Source organism: Cherax quadricarinatus, chromosome 28 (genome assembly GCF_038502225.1).
Source record: "Cherax quadricarinatus isolate ZL_2023a chromosome 28, ASM3850222v1, whole genome shotgun sequence".
Lineage (NCBI taxonomy): Eukaryota > Metazoa > Arthropoda > Malacostraca > Decapoda > Parastacidae > Cherax > Cherax quadricarinatus.
Genome location: NC_091319.1, coordinates 33964247 through 33976461, shown reverse-complemented (window position 1 = coordinate 33976461; position 12215 = coordinate 33964247). Strand labels below are relative to the sequence as shown.

At 44.1% G+C, this 12215-nt stretch overlaps 1 protein-coding gene across 1 annotated transcript in view; it reads left to right on the top strand.

The window, feature by feature from the left end:
- Positions 1-12215, top strand: part of LOC138853344 (uncharacterized) — a 282733-nt gene that overhangs the window by 200603 nt on the left and 69915 nt on the right. The window contains exon 5 of the mRNA XM_070089522.1: positions 10590-10760. Within this exon, the coding sequence (XP_069945623.1) occupies positions 10590-10760 (171 nt within the window). The remainder of the gene's footprint in view (positions 1-10589; positions 10761-12215) is intronic.

The window sequence follows — 12215 nt, the reverse complement described above, 5'->3', positions numbered from 1 at the left end:
TCTTCTCATCAACTTCACATCATCTGCAGAGTCTATTCCTTCCATCATGTCGTTCGCATATATCAAAAATAGCACTGGTCCTCGAACTGACCCCTGTGGGACCCCGCTCGTCACAGGGGCCCACTGTGATACCTCTTCACGTATCATGACTCGTTGCTGCCTCCCTGTCAGGTATTCCCTGATCCATTGCAGTGCCCTCCCTGTTATATGCACATGATCCTCCAGCTTCTTGTGGGGAACTGTGTCAAAGGCCTTCCTGCAGTCTAAGAAAACGCAATCAACCCACCCCTCTCTCTCGTGTCTTACTTCTGTTACCTTGTCATAAAACTCCAGGAGGTTTGTGACACAGGATTTTCCTTCCATGAACCCATGCTGGTTTTCATTTATAATCTTGTACCGTTCCAGGTGTTCCACCACTCTCCTCCTGATAATCTTCTCCATGACTTTGCACACAATACATGTCAGAGACACAGGTCTGTAGTTTAGTGCCTCATTTCTGTTTCCTTTCTTAAATATGGGGACTACATTTGCTGTCTTCCATTTCTCAGGAAGTTGCCCAGTTTCAAGGGATGTGTTGAAGATTGTGGTTAGGGGCACGCACAGCATCTCTGCTCCTTCTCTAAGGACCCATGGGGAGATGTTGTCCGGTCCCATCGCCTTTGAGGTGTGAAGGTCACTTAGCAGCTTCTGCATCTCCTCCTTGGTTGTTCGTATGTCATCCAACACTTGTTAGTATATTCCCTCTTGATGTTCCCTTCTGTGCTGTCTTCCCACAGCACTTCCTGTCTCTACTGTAAAAACTTCCTTAAATCTCCTGTTCAGCTCCTCACATACCTCCTGATCATTTCTTATGAGTTCTCCACTTTCTGTCCTCAATCTGATCACCTGGTCTTTGACTGTTGTCTTCCTCCTGATGTGGCTATACAACAGTTTCGGGTCAGTCTTGATTTTCGATGCTATGTCATTTTCATACTGTCGCTGGGCCTCCCTCCTTACCTGTGCATACTCGTTCCTGGCTCTGCGACTGATCTCCCTATTTTCATGTGTTCTCTGCCTTCTGTACTTTTTCCATTCTCTATTGCACTTTGTTTTTGCCTCTTTACATCGTCGGGTAAACCAGGGGCTCGTTCTGGTCTTCCCATTGTTTCTGTTGCCCTTGGGAATAAACCTTTCCACTGCCTCCTTGCATTTTGTTGTTACATATTCCATCATTTCGTTTACTGGCTTTCCTGCCAGTTCTCTGTCCCACGGAACCTCCTGCAGGAAGTTCCTCAACCCTATGTAGTCCCCTCTTTTATAGTCAGGCTTTTCCCATTCAACTTCTGTTACTCTCTCCACTTGCAACTCTACTATGTATTCAAAGCACAGAACCACGTGGTCACTAGCTCCTAGGGGATTCTCATACGTGATGTCTTCAATGTCTGAACTGCCCAGGGTGAACACAAGTCCAATCTTGCTGGTTCATCCTCCCATCTCACTCTGGTAGTGTCCTTAACATGTTGGTGCATGAGGTTTTCCAGCACCACGTCCAATGTCTTGGCTCTCCATGTTTCGGGACCCCCATGTGGCTCCAGGTTTTCCCAGTCAATCTCCCTGTGGTTGAAATCCCCCATAACCAGCAACTTTGCTCTGCTGGAGTGAGCTCTTCTTGCCACCTCAGCAAGTGTGTGTGTGTGTGTGTGTGTGTGTGTGTGTGTGTGTGTGTGTGTGTGTGTGCGTGTGTGTGTGTGTGTACTCACTAAATTGTGTCTCCACCATTGCTCTGTTGTTCTCTTCATATTCCTCTCTTGGCCTCCTGCAGTTCTGTGGTGGATTATACATCACTGCAATGACCACCTTGTGCTCCCCAGACTGAAGTGTACCTACTATATAGTCCCTTTCTCCCGTCTCGTCTATGCCTTCCATTATCTCGCATTTCCATCTCACCTATTTGTACTCACCTATTTGTGGTTGCAGGGGTCGAGTCACAGCTCCTGGCCCCGCCTCTTCGCTGATTGCTACTAGGTCCTCTCTCTCCCTGCCCCATGAGCTCTATCATACCTCGCCTTAAAACTATGTATGGTTCCTGCCTCCACCACATCACTTTCTAGGCTATTCCATGGCCTGACTATTCTATGACTGAAGAAATACTTCCTAACATCCCTTTGATTCATCTGAGTCCTCAACATCCAATTGTGACCTCTTGTGTCTGTGTCCCATCTCTGGAACATCCCGTCTTTGTCCACCTCGTCTATTCCGCGCAGTATTTTATATGTCGTTATCATGTCTCCCCTGACCCTCCTGGCCTCCAGTGTCGTCAGGCCGATTTCCCTCAACCTTTCTTCATAGGACAATCCCCGTAGCTCTGGGACTAGTCTTGTTGCAAACCTTTGCACTTTCTCTAATTTCTTGACGTGTGTGTGTGTGTGTGTGTGTGTGTGTGTGTGTAGAAATACAAATAGCCAGATCTCTGTTTAAGGAGGTTATTAGTAGAATATTCAAGAGGTTATTAGTAGAATTACAGTAAATCAACCATTAAAATCACATTATGAAATTCTGTGTAGTCTGCAGCCAAACATACAAGCAGGGTTCCACATGGATTACATGCCACTTTTGTGGAAATTGGTGTCATGCCCCTTGTGCAGACATCCAAGAATTATCTACAAGAGGTATTAAATTAGGGAAGTGTTTTTGGGCATGCCCAAATGAGATCAATCTGTGGACTAAAATCACATCAAAGCAGCCTTCATAGAAAACCTGGAAGCATTCCATAACAGATGGGAAAATAAAAAGTCTGGGCTGGATGGTATCGCCCTTGGTGCTGGCCATGTAGTCAGAAACTGTAAGGCAGGAGGTGCTGTCCTGGTAGACAGTAACTGTATGCATGGAGAAATGCATATTAGTGGCCTCGTGGGAGACAGGAGCTGTAATAGAAACAAGTGAAGTCAAGGACAAGATAAAACCTATATTACAAACTAGTAATACCACAGGAGATAACAGAAAAGGGGACTCCACTAATAATAGTGAGGATGTATTACAAGAAACAACTGGTGAGAGCTCCATTGTTAGTATTAGTGAGGATAGGAATGAGACAGGAAAACATGGACAAACAGGAAATACAGTCACAAAAATCCAAGGCAAACGTAAACCAAGCCTGTGCACATATTATGCACTTGATATCTGCAGGCATGGGACATCTGGAAAAACAGATGGGACGTGCAACTTTGAACACCCTAGAAAATGCGGTGCCAATATGACAACAGGAAAATGCAAACTCCCTTCCTGTAAGCTTTTTCACCCTGAACTGTGTACCTCTTCAGTACAGGAAAGACTGTGCTATAACTTAAATTGCCAGGTACACCATCTAAAGGGGACAAAAAGATACAAAACATCCAGGCCATGGGAAAACCTGGGTAGCCACAGCCACTCAAGAGGGAGAGGTTTTTTTAGTGCCAGGAAGGAAAAAAACTGGCAGGAAATGGCAGAAATCGTACACCAAATCCAGTCATTTCTGGAGTGGAATCACAGTCGATGGCCTCCATTCCAAACCAACAGATACAGATATTAGTGCCAGAAAAAAAATGCCTCCCCAATACTATCAATATCACCAATCCGACTACATTCCTCTTTGATAATATACAGGGTCTAAACCCAGCAACGAACAACAAAATACCTTTCATCCCTGGACTGCTTGCAGAGGCAAATGCAATGTTCGTGGCTTTCACAGAGACCCACATAAAGGATCACTTGGACAACGAAATATGGATCCCAGGTTACAACCTATACAGATGTGACAGAGTGAACAGGCAAAAGGGGGGGGGTTGGCCTGTACATTGCAGAGTCACTTGTTTGCACAGAACTGCTTAATGCTTCAAATGATGTAGTGGAAGTTTTAACAGTAAAGATCGAGAACCAAGATCGTCATTGTGGTAGTCTACAAGCCTCCGGATGCAACGTCCCAACAATTCCAGGAACAACTGTTGAAAATTGACCACTGTCTTGAAAATCTTCCAGCTCCTGCCCCCAACATCTTGCTCCTAGGGGATTTCAGCTTAAGGCGCCTAAAATGGAGGAAGATAGCAAATAATGTTGTTGCAGTAATAATACCAGGAGGCAGCTCTGACGAGAACTCACACACACACGAACTTTTAAATATCTGCACAAAATTCAACCTAAACCAGCAAATAATAGAGCCTACTGGATTGGAGAATACACTGGACCTCATCTTCACTAACAATGATGATCTAATACGAAATGCTGCAGTCAGAATGATTACAAATTCCCACTACAGGCAGCATATATCCCCAATATTCAAAACTCCATACTTATTATTGTACCTACTACATACATAGAACACTTAACTCGGATATAAACCCTCCCCTCAAACGTCTCTTTAACAGCCTCAACGGAACACATCACAACAACACAAGGCACAGATTACTCTTTGATGTTCCTCGTGTCCATCTCACACTATGTAAAAACTCAATGCACATAAAAGGCCCAAAAATCTGGAATTCATTACCTGTGAATATAAAAGAAACACTGTCTGTTTATCAATTCAAGACTCTTCTTAAAAACCACCTACTCACCCACAACTAAATAAATACTGATTAACTGTATCTTATAAATGTATAACCTGTGACCCTATCAAACTACATTACCTAATAGAATACTCCATTCTCTTGAATGCTCAGTAACTCATCAAAGGTGTCACAAATTTCTACAATAATAAAGCCTCTTATTTCAAATACTCATTTTGTTGTAATTTGTTTACTGTAATTTTACCAGTGAATATATCACTGCTTAGTTAATCTTAAGCTGGGAATATAAACTAAGCATCACAGACCCCAACTTATGCCTAGAACATATGAACTCTGTGGCACTCGATGTATGATCAAGTCGTATTCCTTTAAGAAAAAGGAGAAGTAGATGTAAAATAGAAAGAGACAGGCGCTCCCTTTACAGGCGACGGAAAAGAATAAAAGAGCGGCTAAAAGAGGTCAATATATTTGAAATGCGTAGGGAGACACTGGTCAGAGAAATAGCAAGCATCGAACTAAAGCTAAAGGAATCTTATAGGAGTCAGGAATCGCGGGAAGAACTAAAAACCATGTATGAAATCGAAAGAAACCCAAAGTATTTCTTATGCCAAATCAAAGTCGAGAACAACATCCAGTATTGGGTCCCTACTTAAACAAGATGGGTCCCTACACAGATGACAGCAAGGAAATGAGTGAGCTACTCAAGTCCCAATATCACTCAGTTTTTAGCAAGCCGCTAACCAGACTGAGAGTTGAAGACCTAAATTAATTTTTCATGAGAGAGCCACAGAATTTGGTTAACACAAGCCTATCCGATGTTATCCTGACTCCAAATGATTTCGAACAGGCGATAAATTACATGCCCTTGCACTCTGCCCCAGGGCCAGACTCATGGAACTCCGTGATCATCAAGAACTGCAAGAAGCCCCTATCACGTGCTTTTAACATCCTGTGGAGAGGGAGCATGGACACTGGGGTCATCCCACAGTTACTAAAAACAACAGACATAGCCCCATTCCACAAAGGGGGCAGTAAAGCAATAGCAAAAACTACAGACCGACAGCGCTAACCTCCCATATCATAAAAGTCTTTGAAAGGGTCCTAAGAAGCAAGATCGCCACCCATCTAGATACCCATCAGTTGCACAACCCAGGGCAACATGGGTTTAGAGCAGGTCGCTCCTGTCTGTCCCAACTACTGGATCACTACAAGGTCCTAGATGCACTAGAAGACAAAAAGAATGCGGATGTAATATACACAGACTTTGCAAAAGTGTGACCATGGAGTAATAGCGCACAAAATGCGTGCTAAAGGAATAACAGGAAAAGTCGGTAGATGGATCTATAATTTCCTCACAAGCCACACAAAGAGTAGTAGTCAACAGAGTAAAGTCTGAGGCGGTTACGGTGAAAAGCTCTGTTCCGCAAGGCACAGTACTCACTTCCATCTTGTTCCTCATCCTCATATCGGACAGAGACAAGGATGTCAGCCACAGCACCGTGTCTTCCTTTGCAGATGACACCCGAATCTGCATGACAGTGTCTTCCATTGCGGACACTGCAAGGCTCCAGGCGGACATCAACCAAATCTTTCAGTGGGCTGCAGAAAACAATTTGAAGTTCAACGATGAGAAATTTCAATTACTCAGATATGGTAAACATGAGGAAATTAAAACTTCATCAGAGTATAAAACAAATTCCAGCCACAAAATATAGCGAGAAACCAACGTCAAAGACCTGGGAGTGATCATGTCGGAGGATCTCACCTTCAAGGACCATAACATTATATCAATCGCATCTACTAGAAAAATGACAAGATGGATAATGAGAACCTTCAAAACTAGGGATGCCAAGCACATGATGACACTCTTCAGGTCACTTGTTCTATCTAGGCTGGAATATTGCTGTACACTAACAGCACCTTTCAAGGCAGGTAAAATTGCTGACCTAGAAAATGTAGAGAGAACCTTCATGGCGCGCATAACGGAAATAAAACACCTAAATTACAGGGAGCGCTTGAAGTTCCTGAACCTGTACTCCCTGGAACGCAGGCAGGAGAGATACATGATTATATACACCTGGAAAATCCTAGAGGGACTAGTACCGAACTTGCACACGAAAATCACTCACTACGAAAGCAAAAGACTCGGCAAACGATGCAACATCCTCCAATGTAAAGCAAGAGTGTCACTAGCACGTTAAGAGACAACACAATAAGTGTCAGGGGCCCAAGGCTGTTCAATTTTCTCCCAGCATACATTAGGGGGATTACCAATAGACCCCTGACTGTCTTCAAGCTGGCACTGGACAAGCACCTAAAATCGGTACCTGACCAGCCAGGCATGTTGAGATCAATTATATATATATATATATATATATATATATATATATATATATATATATATATATATATATATATATATATATATATATATATATATATATATATATATATATATATATATATGTGTGTGTGTGTGTGTGTATGTGTGTATGTGTATGTGTGTGTGTGTGTGTGTGTGTGTGTTAGTTAGTTACCATTTTGTCCTAGGCACATGTCGATTAGACACTAGGCCTGTTGTATATATGAGTACGTGTGTGTGTGTGTGTGTGTGTGTGTGTGTGTGTGTGTGTGTGTGTGTGTGTGTGTGTGTGTGTGTGTGTGTGTGTGTGTGTGTGTGTGCGCGCGCTCACCTAATTGTGGTTGCAGGGGTCGAGACTGTGTGTGTGTGTGTGTGTGTGTGTGTATGTGTGTGTGTACTCACCTATTTGTACTCACCTATTTGTGGTTGCAGGGGTCGAGTCCTAGCTCCTGGCCCCGCCTCTTCACCGGTTGCTACTAGGCCCTCTCTCTCCCCGCTCCATGAGCTTTATCAAACCTCGTCTTAAAACTGTGTATGGTTCCTGCCTCCACTACGTCCTTTTCTAGGCTATTCCACTGCCTTACAACTCTATGACTGAAGAAATACTTCCTACTATCTCTCTGACTCATTTGTGTCTTCAACTTCCAATTGTGGCCTCTTGTTTCTGTGTCCCCTCCCTGGAACATCCTGTCTTTGTCCACCTTGTCTATTCCACGCAGTATTTTATATGTCGTTATCATGTCTCCCCTGACCCTCCTGTCCTCCAGTGTGGTCAGGCCGATTTCCCTTAATCTTTCCTCATAGGACATTCCCCTTAGCTCTGGAACTAACCTTGTCGCAAACCTTTGTACTTTCTCTAGTTTCTTGACGTGCTTTATCAAGTGCGGGTTCCAAACAGGTGCTGCATACTCCAGTATGGGCCTGACATACACGGTGTACAGTGTCTTGAATGATTCCTTACTAAGGTATCGGAATGCTGTTCTCAGGTTTGCCAGGCGCCCATATGCTGCAGCAGTTATCTGATTGATGTGTGCTTCCGGAGACATGCTCGGTGTTATACTCACCCCAAGATCTTTCTCCTTGAGTGAGGTTTGCAGTCTTTGGCCACCTAGCCTATACTCTGTCTGTGGTCTTCTGTCCCCCTCCCCCATCTTCATGACTTTGCATTTGGCAGGATTAAATTCGAGAAGCCATTTGCTGGACCAGGTGTCCAGTCTGTCCAGGTCTCTTTGAAGTCCTGCCTGGTCCTCATCAGATTTAATTCTCCTCATTAACTTCACATCATCTGCAAACAGGGACACTTCTGAGTCTAACCCTTCCGTCATGTCGTTCACATATACCAAAAATAGCACTGGTCCTAGGACCGACCCCTGTGGGACCCCGCTCGTCACAGGTGCCCACTGTGATACATCATTACGTACCATGACTCGTTGTTGCCTCCCTGTCAGGTATTCTCTGATCCATTGCAGTGCCCTTCCTGTTATATGCGCCTGATGCTCTAGCTTCTGCACTAATCTCTTGTGAGGAACTGTGTCAAAGGCCTTCTTGCAGTCCAAGAAGACGCAATCAACCCACCCCTCTCTCTCTTGTCTTACTTCTGTTATTTTATCATAAAACTCCAGAAGGTTTGTGACACAGGATTTGCCTTCCGTGAATCCGTGCTGGTTGGCATTTATACTCCTGTTCCGTTCCAGGTGCTCCACCACTCTCCTCCTGATAATCTTCTCCATAATTTTGCATACTATACACGTCAATGACACAGGTCTATAGTTTAGTGCCTCTTTTCTGTCTCCTTTTTTAAAAATGGGAACTACATTTGCCGTCTTCCATACCTCAGGTAGTTGCCCAGTTTCCAGGGATGTGTTGAAGATTGTGGTAAGTGGCATGCACAACATATCTGCTCCCTCTCTAAGGACCCACGGGGAGATGTTGTCTGGTCCCATTGCCTTTGAGGTATTGATGTCCCTTAGCAGTTTCTTCACCTCCTCCTCATCTGTATGTATGTCGTCCAACACTTGTTGGTGTATTCCTTGCTGGTGTCCCCATCTGGTCTGTCCCCCCAGAGTCCTTCCTGTCTCTACTGTAAATACTTCCTTAAATCTCGTGTTGAGCTCCTCACATACCTCTTGATCGTTTCTTGTGAGTTCTACACCTTCTTTCCTCAGCCTTATCACCTGGTCCTTGACTGTTGTCTTCCTCCTAATGTGGCTATACAGCAGTTTCGGGTCAGATTTGACTTTCGATGCTATGTCGTTTTCATACTGTCGCTGGGCCTCCCTCCTTATCTGTGCATACTCGTTTCTGGCTCTTCTACTAATCTCCTTGTTTTCCTGGGTCCTATGCCTCCTGTACCTTTTCCATTCTCTGTTGCACTTAGTTTTTGCCTCCCTACACCTTCGGGTAAACCAAGGACTCGTTTTGGTCTTCCTATTATTTCCGTTTCCCTTGGGAACAAAACTTTCCTCTGCCTCCTTGCACTTTATTGCCACATATTCCATCATCTCGTTTACTGATTTTGCTACCATTTCTCTGTCCCACTGAACCTCCTGCAGGAAGTTTCTCATACCTGTGTAGTCCCCCCTTTTATAGTTTGGCCTTTCCCCTTCAGTTCCTGTTACCTTCTCCACTTGTAACTCTACTATATAGTCAAAACTCAGAACCACATGATCGCTAGCTCCAAGGGGCCTCTCATAAGTGATGTCCTCAATGTCTGAACTGCTCAGGGTGAACACAAGATCCAGTCTTGCTGGCTCATCCTCCCCTCTCTCTCTGGTTGTGTCCCTGACATGTTGATGCATGAGGTTTTCAAGTACCACATCCATCATCTTGGCTCTCCATGTTTCGGGACCCCCATGTGGCTCCAGGTTTTCCCAGTCGATCTCCCTGTGGTTGAAATCGCCCATTACCAGTAACTTTGCTCTGCTCGAGTGAGCTCTTCTTGCCACCTCAGCCAGTGTGTCCACCATCACCCTGTTGTTTACTTCGTACTCCTCTCTTGGCCTCCTGCAGTTCTGTGGTGGGTTATACATCACTCCAATGACTACTTTATGTTCTCCGGACTGAATTGTACCTACAATGTAGTCTCTTTCTCCAATCATGTCCATGCCTTCCATTTCTTCAAATCCCCATCGGTGTTTTATGAGCAGTGCAACCCCTCCTCCCCCTCTACTCCTTTCTTTCCTCAGGATCTGATATCCTGTTGGGAAGATTGTGTCTGTTATTGTCTCAGCGAGTTTTGTTTCTGTGACTGCTATGATGTCTGGGGATTTTTCACTGATTCTTTCATTCCACTCCTCATGTTTATTCATTATTCCATTCGCGTTTGTGTACCAAACCTTTAGTTTCTTTTCTATCATTGTGGTCATGCAAGAATATTGGGGTTGGGGGAGCGAGAGCCTTGGTGGGGGCCTATATGGGGCTGTGGTGTAGGTGGGGTTTGTGTTGATGGGGGTGGGGTCAAAATGCCCATAAGGGACAGCTGTTGGGGTGAGGTTTGTGATATGGGGATTGGTGGCAGAGGGAACAGTGAGTGGGTTGTAGTATAGGTTGCTCAGTTGCGTTGTGTGTGTGTGTGTGTGTGTGTGTGTGTGTGTGTGTGTGTGTGTGTGTGTGTGTGTGTGTGTGTGTGTGTGTGAGTGTATATATATACTATATGTATAATTCTGACAATGTTTTTATTAAATTTCCTTTACTTGTATTGCCAACAGAATGTTCATTTCCTTACGAGGATATTGGTGGTCGTTGTGTCCTCGTAGTATCACCCAGTAACGGGACTTGGTGGGAGCAGAGGCGACTGTGTGAGCTACTTAATGGACACATGTTGAAGCTGAACGACGCAAATCTCCTGGGAGCTATTTACGATTATATTGTTGCTCAAGGTTTGCTCATTAATCAGTTTTCTTTATAATAGTAATAATATAATATCAATAACATACTGCTATATAGAAAGCCGCTTACTATGCAGAGCATTTCGACAAATTAGGTCAGTTTTGTCCCAGGATGCGACCCACACCAGTCCACTAACACCTAGGTACCCATTTTACTGATGGGCAACATAGACAATCGGTGTAAAGAAACACGACCATTGTTTCTACCCTCGCCGGGAATCGAACCCGGACCACGTCAAGCGAGAGCTTTAACCACCAGGCCACAGTGGTTAAGATTAAGATTAAGATCTTTATTTTGACAAATTACATGATTGTACAGAGGAATATAATAGTTGGGTGAAGGTGCCAAAAGCCACTTTGTATGCAGGACAGTTCTAGTGACCAGCTCTCCATTTGTTGCAAAATGGGTTTTCGTAAGAATTTCACACACACTGATGAAGATGATACATAATCCATGTATTATGGATGCAATCCTATCCATTATTAGGGATTCCTGAAGCAGAACCTTAAAGAGGTTTCCTGAATGTTTTTTCTCCAACTTTTCTCTTTTATTTTTCTCAAAATACGAAAAAGCTATTTTTAATTGATTTCAAACCTTCAGTGTTTGTGCAGTCACTAGGGTCAGATTTTTTAATAAGTTGGCATGTGCAGGAGGATTATGACCAAAGATGCTGAACTAATTCCCAGCATCAGGATAGTACCCACTAAGTGTTCTTTCGTCCATCTTAGGGCCAGGATAGTACCTAATAAGTGTTATTTCTTCCACCTTAGGGCAAGGTTAGTACCCACTTAGTGTTCTTTCGTCCATCTAAGGGCCAGGATAGTACACACTAAGTGTTATTTCGTCCATCTTGGTGAGGATAGTACCAACTAAGTGTTATTTCAGCCGACTTAGGGCCAGGATAGTACCCAGTAAGTGTTATTTCAGCCGTCTTAGAGCCAGGATAGCACCCACTAAGTGTTATATCAGCCGTCTTAGGGCCAGGATAGTACCCACTAAATGTTATTTCGTCCATCTTAGGGCAAGGAAATTACCACTAAGTGTTATTTCGTCCATCTTAGGGCCAGGATATTACCACTAAGTGTTGTTTCACCCATCTTAGGGCCAGGATAGTACCACGAAGTGTTGTTTCGTCCATCTTAGGGCCAGGATAGTGCCCACAAAGAGTTGTTTCGTCCATCATAGTTCCAGGATAGTACCCACTAAGTGTTCTTTCGTCAATCTTAGGGCCAGGATAGTACCCACTAACTGTTGTTTTGTCCATCATACTTCCAGGATAGTACCCACTAAGTGTTCTTTCGTCAATCTTAGGACCAGGATAATACAGACTAAGTGTTGTTTCGTCCATCTTAGGGCCAGGATAGCGCCACTAAGTGTTGTGTCGTCCATCTTAGGCCAAGGATAGTACTCAGAGCAAGCCAGCGTGCCTCGTTGTGCTCCGGGTT